The following is an 18362-nucleotide window of genomic DNA, read 5'->3' on the forward strand; positions in this document are numbered from 1 at the left end:
AACCTCATCCACCCCAGGCGGCCTGCCACCAAAGAGCTGTTTAACGGCCTCAGTGAATTCTCCCCCAGAGATAGAAGAGTCATCCCACTCGTCCCCAGAGGTGGCCTCCGCTCCTGACTGAAAATGACTCAAGGGTTCCTCATAATGTTACTGGAGGCTAAGGTAAAGCCATCCAGAGAAAGTTAGATACCATATTTCTAAGATTTTTAGGGTCAAATACAATAAAGTTTTAGCTGAATTTAGAAGCAGAAAATTAGAGGTCATCCAGGTCTATATGTCTTTAAGACATTCCTGCAGTTTAACTGTGTTATCTGGCATCATGGACAGATAGAGCTGGGTGTCATCTCCATAGCAGTGTAACCCAGGAGATGCTACCCTTTTCCCTGGGGTGGAGACAGGCAGACCGTCCCCGAAGGCCCCGCATCCCAGACCCCAACCAGACGGCCAACTCCTCCTCCCAGCCCCCCGCCCCAATGGCTAACAGAGAATGGGGGTGTGTGAAGACCCCATACCTCCCTCCGCCCACTCATATGAGGTGTTGCTGCGTGCTGTTCTAAAGTGCATTTAAAACACGGGAGGGCATGGTGCTTCCTGCCAGAGAGCAATAGGTAACGGCACGGCCCCTCCTGAAAACCCTCAATGCCTACATGTATTTAAAATTGAGAGGTGCCCACCTCTGAATTTCTTCTTTCAAGAATTATTCAAGAATTTTCAAGAATTTTTGAGATAAAAAGCAAGGTTGGAGATCTGCGTATAATTAGCTAAGACAGCTGGCTTTTCAAGTAGTGGTTTATTTAATGGTTTAATTCAATTTTATTTAATTACAGCTTAAAGACCTGTAGTAGATAGCTAATTATTAGAGATAGAAACATTACATAACACAGAAGGCTTTATCTGGAGAAAAGGACTCTAAATAAATAACAATGGTACTGAAAGTAGCTGTACATAATGCCATATCTGTGAGATGATTACGAGTATTTTTTTCACTAATGGTTAAAATTTTATTTAAGAAATTCATGAAGTCATTACTAGTTAACGGTAAAGGGATGGTTGGCTCAACAGAGCTCTGACTGTTTGTCAGCCTGGCTACAGAGCTGAAGAGAAACCTGGGTATTTTCTTCAATCAGTGATGAATAGTAAGATGTTCTAGCTTTACGGAGGGCCTTCAGAGCCTTCAGGAACTCAGGGCAAAACCTTATCCACCCGAGGGGCCAGCCAAGGAGTTGTTTAACTGCCTTAGTGACCTCACCCCCAGAGATATAAGAGTCGCCCCTCTCGTCCCCCCACCCTGCTTCCTCCGCGGATGATGTGCCAGTGGGATTAGGGAGGTCCTTGAATTATTCCTTCCACATCCTGACATTGTTCTCAGTCGAAGTCAGCAGCGCTTCACCCTCACTATACACAGTGCAGGTAGAGCACCGCTTTCCCCTCCTAAGTCACCTGACAATTTGGCAGAATCTCAGTCTGAAAGGCAGTCCGAAAGTCTTTATCCATGGCCTCTCCAAACTCCACCCACACCCAAGTTTTTGCTTCAGCCAGTGTTGGTACTTACTGCTGATACTTATTACCTGCTTCTGAAGTCCCACGGGCTAACCAAGCCCGATAGGACTCCTCCTTCAGCCTGGTGGCTCCCTTCACCTCTGGTGTCCACCATTTGGTTCGGGGTTTCCATCACGACAGGCACCAACCACCTTGCGGCCGTGGCTCAGTGCAGCGGCTTTAGCAATGGAGATGCTGAACATAGTTATTTCGGACTCAATTTCCACAGTCTCCCTTGGAATGCTGTTGAAGCTCTGCTGGAAGTGTGAGTTGAAGATCTCGTGGACCAGGTGTTCCCAGCGCACCCTCACTATACGTCTAGGTGGCAACTCCAGACTGAGATGGAGTCCAGCCCCTCTCCAGGAGACTGGTTCCAGAGTACAAGCCGTGGTTGAGCTGAGGCCACCAGGGAGGTGACATTCTATGTCCCGATCACTAGTTTTAGAAGTCGGGGATCAGTCTGCTAGGGCCTGGCTGCTGCCTGACACACATTGCACCCAACCCCTACCTCGCCTCATGTAGGTGGTGGGCCTACAGGAGGATGGTCCCTTTTTCGGGCTGTGCCGTCCGGGCCTCATGGACTAAGCCTAGCCACCAGACCAGGACCAAGTTGACATTTACACAAAAGCCTCCTGACAACATGGCCCCTGGGATCCCTGGACACACAAACCCCTCCAAGGTAACAATTCATGGAGGGGAGGTTATCAGTTATTTTCTTTATAAATGAGGAAAGAAAATAACTTAGTTCAGGGACTTTATGCTGATGGTAAATATGGGTCACTTTCCAGATGCTTCCATTGTTTTCTTTCACATTCACCGCCATACCTGTCCTTCCACATTATTATCTTTATTTCCTTTTCCTCCCTATTAGCATTTCCTGTTCCTCTGCTGCGCTCAGGGCAGTTGGGATGCTACACTGACTTTACCATTTGGTGGTGATGGTAATAGAAAGTACAGCCTATCCCGGTATTGACTTCAGTTGGCATCTATATATTAAGCTGAAAGCCCATTTTGGAAAGTCTAGCTTAGCATAGCTTTAGTTGTTTTTTGAGAGAGTGTAAGATTTTTTTTGTGTGTTTTTAAATCCAAGAATTTGTTAATTGTTAGAAAAGTACATTTTTAATTAGTGGAGAAATATTAGCTGAATGCATAAAACACTAAGTGTACCTTTTATCCCTTTTTCCAATTTCTTTGTAGTTTTTCCGAGCTGTTGTTATGTATTAAGTGCAGGAAGCTGAAATGAACTCAGTGGTTTCCCCAGAAAGTTTATTCTGTACATCAGGATGCCGCATTTCCAGTAGATTTAACATTTCCATCATTATCCAAGTCACTCCTGGGATGCTAAAAAGTTTCTCCCACTAAAAATGCTGCGTCTAAATGTACAGACTCAACTTTCTGGGGTTTCCTTACCTGGATTTTCGAGCAAGCATTTGGAAGTAACACAATTATTATAACTTTTGGTTTATTTAAAAAAAAAATAAGGAAGGAAACAAAGCCTCCCCATTTTTCCCTCCCCATTTAAATGCTCTCAGGGCTGGACTCACCGATCCCCTTGGCCTTCAACATGATGCCTGAACCTATACTTACCACGCAGATGTCTAAAGTGGACAGCAAAAAGGAGACTATCAGAACGTTCTTCCCTGAGACCTGGATCTGGGACCTCGTTACTGTGGGGTAAGATTAACATATCTTATGAAAAGAATCACAGCACTGTATTTTTTTATGACACTGAAACTGTTTTTAGGTAATCAAATGTGAATAACATGGATGCTCATTGCAGTCCAAATAACAGAATTAGTTGTATTCGTTAGCAGATATTAATGACAAACGCTTATGTCAGTGATATTTACTGAACAGAGGCTGCTGCTTTCCCTTATGTTCCACATCTTAAAGTCAAAACACAGCTTATCGTGTATGAAATTCAAATGAATTTGAGTAGACACTTGAATTCATCAGTGTAAGTATATATAAATATAGACTCATCAGGCATAACATTGTGACCACTGACAGGTGGAGTGAATAACACTGATTATCTCTTCATCATGGCACCTGTTAGTGGGTGGGATATATTAAGGAGCAAGTGAGCATTTTGTGCGGTGTTCCCAGTCTGTGGGGTCGCTATCTATCAAAAGTGGTCCAAGGAAGGAGCAGTGGTGAACCAGCGACACGGTCACAGAGACCCATTGATGCACGTGGGGAATAAAGACCGGCCCTGTGTTCCATCATCAGAGCTGAACCACGGAGCAATGAAAGGTGGCCGGGTGTGAGAAATCACGTCTTACGTCACGTGGATGCCCAGGTCTCTTATCTGGGGAACATCTGGCACTAGGATGCACGATGGGTAGAAGGCAAGCTGGCAGGTTTCCACTGGGAAACCTTGGGCCCTACCATCCCTGTGAATGTTACTTTGACATGTAGCACCTACTTAAGCATTGTTGCAGACCATGTACACCCTTTGATGGAAACTGTAATCCCTGATGGCCTCTGTCAGAAGGATAGCCCCCCATGTGGGACGTGCTGGACAAGTCTGATCTGTGGAGGCCATGCCTCACAACTTGCAGGATTAAATGATCTGTTGCTGACTTGGTGCCAAATACCACAGCACACCTTCAGGGGTCTGGTGGAGTCCAGGCCTCGACACGTCAGGGCTGCTTCGTAGTAGGCAGGTGGTCACAATGCTCTGCTTGATCAGTGTATTTGGGGAAAAATGCCATAGTACCTGAACTTTAAATGTCACGTCTGGCTGTCTGTTCAAACAGAGATAGTGGGTTGGTGAGCATGGAGAAGACGACCCCTGACACCATCACTAAATGGGCAGCCGGAGCATTCTGCGTATCCTCTGTGGGCTTTGGTGTGGCTCCCAACACCGGACTTACTGTGTTCCAGCCGTTCTTTGTCAGTCTCACCTTGCCATACTCTGTCATCCGAGGAGAGGTGTTCACCCTCAAAGCCACCGTCTTCAATTATCTCTCAAAGTGCATTATGGTAAAAAAAACAACCACATCTGCTTCTTACAGATCCTTTGTACTTAAGGGCATCCACAAGTAAGACGACACCTGTCAGATTGTGGAAAACATTTGTGAAAATGCTTGGATATGTTTTTGTTTTCTTTTTGAAATTTCATTGTATTACTTTGCATCCGGGCACGGTGGTTAGCACTGTTGCCGCACAGCAAGAAGGTCCTGAGTTCAATTCCACCATCAGTGGAGTTTGCATGTTCTCTCCGTGTTTGCGTGGGTTCCCTCTGGGTACTCCGGCTTCCTCCCACCGTCCAAAGACATGCAGCTTGTGGGGATAGGTTAATTGGATAATCCAAATTGCCACTAGGTGTAAATGTGGGAGTGAACGTGAGTGTGAATGGTTGTCTGTCCCTGTGTGTTGGCCCTGCGACAGACTGGCGACCTGTCCAGGGTGTACCCCGCCTCTCGCCCTATGACAGCTGGGATAGGCTCCAGCGCCCCTGAAAAGGAGAAGCGGAAGTGAATGGATGGATGGATACTTTCCATCCGATGTAGCGTTTTCAGTGTAACAAAATCAACTATTGGGGATTTACTTACCTGGATGATTGAGCATGCATCAAGACTTATTACTTTGTAGTTTTTGTTTTGTGTGACAAATGCGTCACTAACTCGTGCTGTGTGGATGAGTGGTTCTGAAGAAAGCTGCAACCCAAAATGATGGCTGGGAGAACAGACGATCTCACGAGCACATATTTAATCAGTCCTCAGTGTGATGCGTTACTGCACCAGTTTGTTGCATTCGTGTGTTCTGTGTTTGGTTTCTGGCTGTAGGTTCAGGTAACACTGGCTGCCTCTGACCAGCACACCTTCAGAAACTGTGATGGCTGCATTTACAGCGTGTGTCTTTGTGGAGAGGAGAGCAGGACCTTCTCGTGGATTGTAACTCCGACTACCCTAGGTATTCCATTCTTCCCTTTTTCTTAAGTGCTTATTATCCAGTAGTGATGGGATTTCCGGCTCTTTTTAGAGATCCGGCTCTTTCGGCTCCGAACCGGCTCTTCAGGTTGTTTTGTTGCTTTAATTAAATTATTAATAACAATAATATAAAATTATGCACAAAAGGAATTACTAACGTAAAAAAAGTGGTTTTATTTATATATGTTTATATATAAATATATGAGGTGACCCCTAGAGACAAAACACGTACAAACTCCAAAACACATTTCTAGCATGAACTGAACTTCCAAAGCAGAGCTACTAGATCACTTAAATTACACAATTGAAAGCATGTGTGTATTGTTTGTGTATTTATACACAGGCACTCGTATATATATTCAAATAATTAAAAAATATGTTCATTTACCTGTTACTACCACACACCAAATCCGATCGTTGGTACTTGCTGGCTTGTGTAGCCAGTAGGTAACAAAAGCTCAACACTGTGCCCTAGCATCCTGGAGCACTGCTGTTGTGTTTGTACGTGTTTTGTCTGTAGGGGCCACCGTAACTATATTTTTATTTATTCACTCCACATAAAATGTAATAAATAAATCATATAATACAAAAACCAACTATTCACATTTTAACTTTTAACTATTTAAATTTTCAGCTTTTTCTTTTTAAACAAATTTAAAATGAAACAACACAAAACACTGCAAACCACAACACAATTAAATATAAATGATAATATGAAAACAAAAAGAAGATGCATATTCTGTCATATGGACCTGCATGAATAAACTTTCTGAATCCTTTATCATCTGCAACTGAAAATAGTTGTGGATGATTACTATACCTTTCTTATGTTGTTGTCCCTGCTCTCTCTCTCTCCCTCCCGCTCTGAGTGTAACTACCGCCCCTCCCATGTGTGGATTTTCAGTATGCCACCAATGTAAACAAATGAAAAATGGAAGAATTGCAAGCAGCAGATCTTCATGTTTCAACAGTTCCTAGAAATATTTCTTGTTGGTATCAAATGATCCTCTACATCTGAATTCCTTACAAAGGGATTCCTTACTGGGCCTTTATTTCTTTATTTTTCTTTTTTAATGTTTATTTATAAGATTTTAAGTTCAAAATTACATCAAATCACACAAGACAAAGAAACCAAATTCAACATCCAAGCACAGAGAAAAGAAACAAACATTAAACAACAAAAAACCACCGGTTAGTCATTCCAGATCAAAAGTACAGCAGGAATGTTCCGATGCTGCAGATAGAGTCCGAAGACAATGAAGTTAGACAGGGCAACAGAGAGTTCACCCAGGCCAGACCATTCGTCCGGGCCCAAGAAGGAGTTGGGGTCCGGCAGACGTGTAGTTTCACATCAACACAAAGTGCAGTCGACTGGGTTAAAGATGATATTCAATCTCTCTCCCCAACCAATCACAGCAGATGGCCCCGCCCCTCCCTGAGCCTGGTTCTGCTGGAGGTTTCTTCCTGTTAAAAGGGAGTTTTTCCTTCCCACTGTCGCCAAAGTGCTGCTCATAGGGGGTCATATGATTGTTGGGTTTTTCTCTGTATGTATTATTGTAGGGTCGACCTTACAATATAAAGCACCTTGTGGCGACTGTTGTTGTGATTTGGTGCCGTGTAAATAACATTGAATTGAATTAAATCCCCATTAATGTGACTGAGAAAAGAGCCCCAGCGTTCGACAGATGTAAAGTGAGTGTCAGCAGGATGATAATGAACCTGTTTAATATACAAACATGCAATCATCTCACAGCAGTCTGGGCCTTTATATGCAGAATATTGTAATATCTCACTAAACGGACCAGGAGCCATCTTTCATTATGTGGAGATTTGCAGGCATGGAGGTAAAAGAGGGAACTAACTGAAAAGATGCACAAATCCATCACCAAAGCAGGCCGTAATGAACTGGAATATACAGAGTGGTCTATTCATACAGTTCTGCAGATGAAACCAAAACAGAATGCAGTGATTTGCAAATCTCATAAATCCACAACAGCAGAACACAGTTTGAACATTTTAGGTGTTTTTAGTGCAAACGGACCATTTTACTAAAATCAATGGGAGCAGCATACTTGTGTGGCATCCTATTATTATTATTATTATTATTATTATTAAAGTTTAAAATTAGTTTTCGATTTTTTGGGGAAACGGGAATGCTGTGTCCTCTGGACTACAGAAGGCAGGGACCACCAGCTCCACACCCTGCAGCTCTGATGGTATGGAGGTGCACTGTCGGCCTCCACATCAGGAAAAGCACCAGTATAAAAGTTTTTAGAGCTGCATCCATATTTCAGAAGACGATGCTAAACCGTGTAGTGCAGCCTTTACAGCAGCGTGGCTTAACAGTAGAAGAGTCTGGACTGTTGGATGAACCAAAAAATCCAACTACAATCCTGTGCGGGAAAAGATTGGGAAAACATTCCTCTCCCACAAGTGCAGATGTTCCCAGATGTGTATGGACTGCTGTTAAAAGAAGCATGGATGCTACAGCGTGGTAAACATGACCCCGCCCATGGGGTGTGTTCTTACCACTAAATTCAAATTAACCTCATTTCGTTTCTTAAAACTGTAGTTTTTATTTTTCTGGTTTACTTTTATTCCCGTCTTTAACCATGTTCTGTTTTACAGGAGAAATTCAAATGGAAGGCGGTCGCTATGCGTCACATGCTGTGTGGCGTTTTCCCACCTTTAAAGGGAAAATGTAAACAACTTTGAGTGTCTTTGTCTTCGTTAAACCAGTTTTAGCTTAAACAGGACATGTCAGATTCAAACCAGAAAAAAGAAGTGAACAAAACTTTATTTTCTTTTATTGATTTTGGTCTAATCGGCTGTTTGAAGACTGTCACACGGTGTCAGCCGCTCACAGCTCCGCTCTCCCCAGCTCCTCGTTACCAGAGGCAATTCTCTAACTGTACAATGCAATTTTCTTGGCTTTTAAAATGAAATACTGATGTTGTTTCTTTCGTCCGACACAATCTCATGCTTTGAGTGAAAAATGAGACACAACGGGGTAATTAATCCGTATCGAGGGCACTGAGGGCTGTTGCATCTTCATTGCTGGAAGCGAAGACGGGCGGCTGTTGTTGGAGCTCTGCCTGTCCTGAAAGCAGAGGATTTATATCAGCCTCCATCAGCAGGGATGGAGATGAGGCTCTGATGAATGTCAAATTGCGCTCCTCTAACTCCCCCTTAGAGGAATGCTGACAATCACTTGTACTAACAAGTCAGGTAGTATCTCTGACGAAACAGTCAGAAACCTCTCCCTTAAGGGGCGATCTGTACTTGTCCTCCATGTGAAGGATTGTGGGCTGTGATGGAAGGAAGGTGGGGGTGGGAGACAAGCCGTGTGCTATAATAAGGCAACAAATGGGGATTAATGAGGGCGAATGCGATGGGAAACGGGGAGGAAGGAAAACACAGCGGGGATAATGAGTTGGCTTGAGAAGCAGATGGGAGGCGGTTTTGCCTCTGTACACAGAACACGACAGTACGGCGGGGGAAGGGAGCAATAATCGATACAGGCGTTCCACAGTGACGCCGTGTGTGTTTGCTCACAGGTAAGGTCAATCTGAAGGTCAGCGCTGAGGCCCTGAAGACCGAGGCGCTGTGTGGCAACGAGGTGGCCACAGTCCCCGACGTGGGTCGAACTGACACCGTGATCCGCACCCTGCTGGTGGAGGTCAGTGACATGACAAACTTAAGGTGTTCACAGGTCCTAAGCTGATAGACGTTGTCAGTATTATTTTGATCAGTTACATTGTGGCGAGAATAATGTCAGAATTTTAAAATCTTTCGGTTTCGGCCACAGGGGCCCACAGATTTCCTGTATTTCCAGTTGTTTTTGACAGCGTGTTTTAGGAAAAGGTGCAGGTGGGTTGCAAAGCAGTTTGCAGAGGCCAGGCTAAAGCAGGTCAAATTTGTGATATTTGACAATTGGGTTTGTGGAAGGACGTCAGCTGAGCCATTATCTGATGTAGGCTGGCACTGAGATTAGAACTAATGATGCGCCGGCTGCTTTGATGGAGAGTGAACATCAGATATGGAAATCTGTCAAACCTGGCTCAGCCATTTTTTTAAAATATATGTACATGTGCAGTGTATGGATGAAAACAGGGGCCACACTTCTCTGTTTTGGTCCCATGGCCACAGCTATAACACTAAGCACCTAGCCACCCGGCCAGTCCGCCTTTGCAGATATCTGGGTCAGTCTAAAGACAGCACGGTGCTGTGACAGAACGCCCAACAAGTCTGTTTTTCTAGATGGTGGACAATGAGCCAATGTTGGCGCCTGTTAAGAAGTGCACCCCAGGAGCTTCAAAGGTCTTTACTGTGGTGATGGGCATGGAGAGAGGGAACCTGTAGCATTGCACAGACCTTCACTTTCTTTCTGTTAGGGCAGCTGTTATCACTTCAGTTTCGGTCCACTTCTCCTTCCCGTCTGCATTTTCTGATGATCGGCTGTATCTGCAGTTTGCCGTAGTTCTATAGGAGCACTTAAGCATCTTTATTTTAGTTTGACTTCACTCTCAAAGTACATGACTGGTATGTTTATACTGGGTCTCGGTCAGCCTCTCGGTCGTCCTCTGACTGAAACAAACTGCTTTAGCAGCTTTCAGCTAATGGGAAAGTCAGTGGGATTAAGTTCAAATAATCCAGTATGTCACCAAATCAAAGCTCACTGTTATTATGTTTAAGCTGTTTAGAAGTTTGTTTGGAGTGATGAAATCAGTCGGTCGTCTTCACTTCTGTCTCTCTTCCCAAGGCCGAAGGAACCCCACAGATGGTCAGTCACAACGTTCACCTCTGTCCCCCAGGTAAGGCCTCCTGACTCTGAGTGCTGAACTCTGAACTCCAACTCGGGCCTTTCATTCACACCTCATACATGCATCATAACACTTCCCTGCATCATGATGGTTATTCAGCATGGCGAGGAAACCAAATTCGTTGTGTTTTCGTTAGAGATGGCACGATACCACTTTTTTATGTCCGATACCGATATCATACATTTGGATATCTGCCAATACAGATATAAATCCGATATATAGTGTTTTTTAATCAATAAAAAAATGTTTTTAATATCTTGCTGCTTTTTGTAAAAGTTCATACTCAAGTTAAAAAACAAACAAACACTCAAGCTATTCTGTTACACCTGTATGCAAAAAATGCACTGCACCCAAAATATTTCATAGTTCAGCAAAACTGATGAATCTAATAAACTTAAACCTGCTCCATCCTCCCTATTCTGGTATTTTAAAGAGTAAGCAACCTAATCAATAGGGCTCTAAAACTCCCAGCAAAAAAAAATAGGGAACCACCCCCCACCTCATGATGCTTAATCGACGTAATCAACTTTAATTTGATGCAGTGTGAAAAGAAAAATGCACAGAAATAAATTCTTTTTCAAGAATAATTAAATATATTCAACATCTTTCTTCAACAGAACTGCACAGATGGAAAAAGTACTATAGCTTACTAGGGTATATTAGACTTAATAGTTACTATATACAGTAATGGACTTCTATACATTTTACATCAGATTAAAACTTTGGGTGTAAGATTCAGATAATTATTTATTAAAAGCTCGACATTTTAAATGAGAATAAGAAAGAAAAGTATGTCTTTGTGCCCCCTTTTCCCTGTTCATGCCCTATCGGCCCCCCTGGCTAAACTTTGCTAGATCCGCCCCTGCACAGTTACAGCCGTCAGCTGTAGAAAAAGATCCTGGTGTAGAAAGTAATATTAAGCTTATCAAGGTTAAACGTGCTGCTGTTGTTCAGCTGCTGGTTTCCTCTTTCTGGTGTGAAGTGGGCCAAAAAACAAACAAGAGAGACGATCAGCTGATCATTGATCAGGTTCATGATTGAAGCAGCAACAGGAGAGAGAGAGAGAGAGAGAGAGGCAGTCGCTCCATATATCGGTTGTTAAGCTTAACGCTGGAACGCTTCACAAACATTCAGAGATGAACTTACACACTTGCTTGCCACAGCCGCTCTATCACGTGATGCAAACTGCTCCGACGTGCTACGGTTATGAGGCGAGTTACGGCGTGTCGCAAGTTTTGTGAGGTGCTTTTTTGATATTTAATGGATCGGATTACATTTTTTTTTTTTTTTTTTTTATTTCTCTCCGATATCCGATCCAGTAATTTAGGTCACCGATACCGATACTTCACATCGGTCCATCTCTAGTTTTCGTTGTGTATTTTCTCCACTGGCAGCAGATCTTTAGCTAAAGTTGAAGTCGAGCAGCCGCTGTAAGATGCACTTTCCTCACTGTGATCAACTAAATGACCAACATGAGCCGTCTCGTGTAATCTGTAGTGCTGAGCTTGTCTCAAAATCAAAGCGCTGCGATGCCTTGTTGTGTTTCACATAAACAAACTGCTTGTAGCTTCATGTACATAACAGTGTTTTAACAGTAAAATCATTCTGTTTGATAAACTTTAGCCAAGAAAAGAGGTTGAGCTAATTCTTTCATTAAAGAAGCTTTTTCTTCCTTTTCTTTGTTGTTGTTGTTGCCAGATGGGGTCACGGAGAAGAATGTCTCTCTTCTTATGCCCGAGCTGTTTGTGGCTGGTTCTGCTAGAGCGACCTTTTCTGTGCTTGGTTAGTGATTCTGTTGTTTAGTGAACTTTAATTTGCCAGGTGAAACATCTCTGTAGCTTTTCCTCGGTTTGCTTGGGCAGGTGACCTGATGGGCAGGGCAGCGCAGAACTTGGACAAGCTCCTGGCCATGCCGTACGGTTGCGGGGAGCAGAACATGCTCCTGTTTGCTCCCAACATCTTCATCCTGAACTACCTGAAAAGCACTGGTCAGCTGACTCAGAATATTCTGGACAAGGCCACGCACTTCCTGGAGAGCGGTAAGCACTTGGGGCTTTCTTAGGACAAGGTTTAATGTGCGTGCTCCACCCCCACGCAGAATGATCACAATGATGGTGATCAAATTAAACCTTAAAAAATGCATCAGATGAGAACCGTAAAAATGGAAGAGTCGCTGCTATTATCTTAAAACTGTACTCCACTTTGACTTGGACTCAGCCACCGTACTAATTCCTAAACTCTGCATATTGGCGCTGATAACGGTCATGTGTGGATTTTACCTCTGCAAAATTTGAATCAGCTGATCTTAAAGCTAGTTTTAACTGTTTATGGCAGCTGAGTAGAACGAGTGCAAAGTTAAGAGGGTGTGATCTTTAAAAACAGGGCACCAAGTCAAGCTCAGGGGCAATCCTTGCAAATCAGATCAGACCAGTCCACACAGCAAGCTGTTAAATAATAAGTCAACTTAAATGGCAATAACTGCAGATGTGTTGGTTGTGAAGCCTTGTAAGTATGCACATTTGACGGGGAGCTCCTGTAACATAGCCGGACTGTAGATATAAATTGCACTTGAAATAAACTTGGCACCAAAACTAGAGTTTTGTACGGTAAATAAATCCAAATGTACTTGATTCACATTTTCTGTGTTGTGAAAAAATAATCCTCTTTTTTTCCTTTTTATTGATTTCTTGTGTGTTGGTGCTGCAGGATATCAGAGGGAGCTCACGTACAAGCATGACGATGGTTCCTACAGTGCATTTGGGAAGGCAGACTCCTCTGGAAACACCTGGTCAGTAACGTGAATGAGAGCATGAAGATATAAGAAGTAGATGGTGATACAGCAGCTGACTCAACAACAGGCTGCTAATAGTTCATTGGGATGATGGCCTTTGAATTTCAGAGTTATTCTCCTACAGTGTCGGCTGGTGAGGGGAAAAGCTGACACAGCAGAGTATTTTACATGACAATATTGTATGTTTAATCATGCAATATTGGTTTATGAAATGCATTAAAATTCTACTGCAAGAGGGCTCATCTCACCAGATTGCATGTAATTGCCAACTTGACCTCATTCAAGTCTGACAGAAGATATTTACCAAGTTCAACTTTGAGGACATAATTTACAGTGAGAAAAAAGACAATGTCACTGCAGTACTCAACATATGAAATCATGTAATGTAATGTAATATTGCATTGTGTTGAGGGCTGCAACTCTTATTTCGGTAGTCGATGATCTGCAAATTTTTCTTTGATTAGTCAACGATTATTTAAATAACTCTGATCTCTGCTGCCTTCAGCCAACAAGATTATGTATCGGAATTTCAGGAGCGGGACCACACCTCCAAACACGCTCCTTCCGGTTGTCATCCATATAGGTTCCCCCAGTTCTGCAAGCTGTTCATTCTCGTTTGCGTGCAAACAGGGTCCATTCCATCCGCTACATCCTCTTGTCTGCAGCACATCAGATGAACAACTACTCAAGCTCTGCGTTCATGGCTTTTCCTCCGGCAATCAAAGGAGTACACCGAACGTCACGGCGGCGCTTCCGAGAGACTGAATGCTGATGACCTTCTAGCAGTTTTCACTACGTCGATCCATCCAGTCATCTTATCTCCGCTAAATCCAATTATGAAGTGACTTTGGATGCCAAACTCGCAGCTCCCCTCACGTCGCTCTGAAACAGGCCCACAGGCCGGGCGAGTTAGCCGAAAAGCTGACGGACATCAGCGCCGAACCCAGAAGCCACGCCGTACCGTACCCATGCTTCCAAACAAATCGCAGCTCCAACAGCAAAAGCTACAGTGTACTTCACTGCAAGCGCCAGGTAGCAGGGACGACTCAGTTCTGTGCTCCTTCCTCCTAACACCATTTAATGCAAGCTGGAAATCTGTCGCTAGCTACATGCTCTACTGTTTCTCCATCACCATGATGTTTTCTATCACTCCTTTCGCTAAATGCTCAAGCAAGTTGGCACTGGGATGCCCGGTTCTTCCCTATCCACCATTCGCTGATGATTCAAGATGGCGCCGAGTATGGCAGCCTTGTCGCGAGCTCCCCCAAGCAACGGCTTTTTCCTGTGTTTAATTTTACTTTTCCTTCATTTTTTCACGAGCAGCACTTGTCTCCTTGTGTACAACCGACAAACCTTACTGGACATAAAAGACGGTCTTTCTTATAACTTTCCGGAGTTCAAGTTTTGCAACACGGACGCTCCGTTTGCAGACCCCCATTCATCTCACCTGAGACGCCTTTGTTCTCTGGCCCTGGAGGCCGCAAACGCCGACGCAGAGGGAGAAGATCTGGCGTTCTGGTTCGACTGAGACGGCGCACTAACAGACCACCGTTACCCAGTTTATTACTGGCTAATGTGCAGTCTCTGGAGAACAAGCTGTGCGAGCTTCGGGCACGGATCTCATTCCAGCGAGAGATGCGGGACTGCTGCGTGATCTGCCTCACAGAAACCTGGCTATCGGACAAGGTACCGGACTCCGCAATACAACTACCGGGGTTCTCCGTGCACCGCGCGGACAGGTCACAGGATCTTACTGGGAAAAGCAGAGGCGGTGGTGTGTGTTTCATGATCAACAACAGCTGGTGTGATTATGCGAACGTGCACCCGGTCAAATCCTTCTGCTCACCGGACCTGGAGTACCTGATGATTAAGTGCCGGCCATTCTGGCTACCGAGGGAATTTACAGCAGTGATTATTACGGCTGTTTACATTCCCCCACAAGCCGACACTGGGAAATGCGTGGGACACTTATCAGGAAATGCGTGGAAGATGTCGTCCCATCCAGAACAGTTAAATCCTTCCCAAATCAAAAACCCTGGATTAACGGAGATGTTCGCGCGGCACTGGCGGCACAGAGCACCGCCTTTGCCTCCGCGAACACATCGGACTACAAACACGCACATTACCAACTCCGGAAGACGATCAAAGCAGCCAAACGTGAGTACAGGGACAGGGTGGAGCAACAGTTTGACAACCCTCGGAGTATGTGGCAGGGACTAAACACGATCACAGACTTTAGAGGGAAAACCAGCACACCGCAGACCACGGCCTCTCTGTGTGAGGATCTAAACGTATTCTACGCTAGATTCGACACAGCGAACACCATGAGACCGGACAGTGTGCGCACCGCGGATGACGTCAGTGCGCACACTGTGTCTGAGGAGGATGTGCGGAAGTGCTTCAGGAAGGTGAACGCACGCAAAGCTACTGGTCCGGACGGGATTCCCGGCCGCGTCCTCAGGTCATGCGCGGCTCAGCTGGCTGGAGTGTTCACGCACATCTTCAACCTTTCCCTCTCTCTGTCTGTAGTCCCAGCCTGCTTCAAAATGGCCACCGTCGTCCCTGTACCCAAATCCTCCACCATCTCCTCATTGAACGACTGGCGACCTGTAGCCCTGACCCCCATCGTAAGCAAATGCTTCGAGAAGCTGGTCAGGGACTTCATCTGCTCTGCACTACCCGACTCACTGGACCCTCTACAGTTCGCATACCGCCACAACAGGTCCACTGATGATGCCATAGCCCTGACACTACACACTGCCCTGTCACACCTGGAGAAGAGAGACACGTATGTGAGAATGCTGTTTGTAGATTACAGCTCAGCATTCAATACCATCGTTCCCTCGAAGCTGGACAGGAAACTGCAGGATCTAGGACTGAGCAGCTCCCTCTGCAGCTGGATCCTTAGCTTCCTGTCTGACAGACGCCAGGTGGTCAGACTGGGCAGCATCACCTCATCCCCCATCACACTGAACACTGGTGCTCCACAGGGGTGTGTACTGAGCCCTCTCCTGTACTCACTCTACACCTACGACTGCACAGCCACTAACAACTCCAACATCATTGTGAAGTTTGCGGACGACACTACAGTGGTGGGTCTTATCACCAACGGTGATGAGACGGCTTACAGGGAGGAGGTCAGCGCCCTGACCCACTGGTGTCAAGACAACCATCTCACCCTCAACGTCGCAAAGACAAAGGAGTTGATAGTGGACTTCCGGAGGTGCAGAGAAGTACACACCCCCATCACCATCAACGGCGCTGCTGTGGAGAGAGTGAGCAGCTTCCGGTTCCTTGGTGTACACCTGGCTGAGGATCTTACGTGGTCAGGACACACAAACAAAACAGTGAAGAAGGCGCAGCAGCGCCTCTTCTTTCTCAGGAGACTGAAAAGATTCGGCATGAGCCCCCGCATCCTCAGGACCTTCTATCACTGTGCCATTGAGAGCATCCTCACTGGATACATCACCACCTGGTATGGCAACAGCACCGCCTACAACTGCAAAGCTCTCCAGCGAGTAGTGCGGTGCTCTGAACGGATAATTGGAGGTGAGCTTCCCTCCCTCCAAGACATCTACAGGAAGCGGTGCCTGAGGAAAGCGGGGAGGATCATCAAGGACTCCAGTCACCCCAGCCATAAACTGTTCAGACTGCTTCCATCAGGAAGGAGGTTCTGCAGCATCCGGTCCCGTACCAGCAGACTGAGAGACAGCTTCTTCCACCAGGCCATCAGACTGCTGAACACGTCATAGACACCTCAGCTTCACTACTGGAACTTTAACATTATGCACTCCATACTGTACAGTAATGCCACTGTTTTGCACATGTCTCAACTCTGTATATTTTATTTTATATATTTTATTTATTGTTTACTCTATTTAATTTGTAAAATATGTGTACACACACACACACACACACACACACACACACGTAGAAAAATATTTAGTATACACATCCAGAAATGCATACACTATTATATATTGTACATATATTTATTAGTTTCAGATGTAGCCATTCTTGTATTTTGCTTGTTTACATTATTGTATTTTGCACAACTCTGTTGCTTGTGAAGCTCGCACACAAGAATTTCACTCACATGTGCTGTACCAATGTACCTGCACATGTGATGTGACAATAAAAGTGATTTGATTTGATTTGATTTGATTCGCAAACACAGCAGCAAGCCAGTTCTCCATTTCTCCGTTGCAAATGCAGCATGCTTTGGCACAGAGTTGCCAGGCTCCCAGCGACTCAACCCTCCTTCACAAATTCTGCAGCTAACCTCGGCACCGGGTTGCCAGGTTCCCAGCGACTCAACCCTCCTTCACAAATTCTGCAGCTAACCTCGGCACCGGGTTGCCAGGTTCCTTCGTTCTCATACGCAAAAGCAGCAGCAAGCTTTTCGACCATCAGATTGCCAGTTTCTCAGCATAGCTTAAAAAAAAAGTACTCCATCCCTCCGTAGCAAATGCAGCATGCTTTGGCACAGAGTTGCCAGGCTCCCAGCCTGTCATCCCTCCTTGGCTAAACTCTGCAGCATACGTCCACTCATCCCTCCTCTGCTAAACTCTGCAGTAAGCGTCGGCACAGAGTTGCCAGGTTCCCAGCCTCTCATCCCTGCTTCGCAAAATTCTGCAGCAAACCTAGGCACCGAGTTGCCAGGTTCATTTATCCCTCATTCGCAAAAGCAGCAGCAAGCTTTTTGACCATGGGGTTTCCAGTTTCTCCGCATCGACAAAATAAATAAATAAAATTAAAAGGCACCGGGTTGCCAGGTTTTCCTTCACCCCTTCATAGCTTCCCTGAAATGCCAGTTTCTCAGCATCTATCATGGCAAAAAGCAGCAACGAATCCTTCTAGCCCAGGATACCAAGTTCTCATCTCTCATTTGCAAAATGGCCAGTTTCTCTGCATGAGGAAAAAAAAAAGGCACTGGGTTGCCAGGTTTTCCGCAGCCGCAAACCTTCTACCAATGCGTTGGCAGTTTCCGTTCCTCCATCCATCCTTCACGAATTTCAGCAACATGCTTTCGTGGCACCAGGATGCTAGGTCCTTCCCTCATGTCCAATCGCAGCAGCAAGTTTTTCTATGAACAAGTCGCCAGTTTCCCTTTCCCGTATCCTATATTGGCAAAATGCAGCAGCATGCTTTTGGTACCGGGATGCCAGGTTCTCTTCCTCTATCCCTCCTATGCAAGTACAGTAGCACAGTAGCAAGGTTTGGCACCGGGATGCCAGATTATCTTCCTCTATCCCTCCTATGCAAGTACAGTAG

General features: G+C 45.1%; 1 protein-coding gene across 1 annotated transcript in view; it reads left to right on the top strand.

The window, feature by feature from the left end:
* The window catches only part of LOC113035865 (alpha-2-macroglobulin), a 66154-nt gene that overhangs the window by 28115 nt on the left and 19677 nt on the right, over positions 1 to 18362 (top strand). Inside the window, exons 18-25 of the mRNA XM_026191669.2 lie at positions 3072 to 3213; positions 4299 to 4524; positions 5331 to 5457; positions 9032 to 9153; positions 10237 to 10288; positions 11996 to 12079; positions 12160 to 12336; positions 13004 to 13085. Of these exons, the coding sequence (XP_026047454.2) occupies positions 3072 to 3213; positions 4299 to 4524; positions 5331 to 5457; positions 9032 to 9153; positions 10237 to 10288; positions 11996 to 12079; positions 12160 to 12336; positions 13004 to 13085 (1012 nt within the window). The remainder of the gene's footprint in view (positions 1 to 3071; positions 3214 to 4298; positions 4525 to 5330; positions 5458 to 9031; positions 9154 to 10236; positions 10289 to 11995; positions 12080 to 12159; positions 12337 to 13003; positions 13086 to 18362) is intronic.

This window comes from Astatotilapia calliptera, chromosome 14 (assembly GCF_964374335.1).
Source record: "Astatotilapia calliptera chromosome 14, fAstCal68.1, whole genome shotgun sequence".
Classification (NCBI taxonomy): Eukaryota; Metazoa; Chordata; class Actinopteri; order Cichliformes; family Cichlidae; genus Astatotilapia; species Astatotilapia calliptera.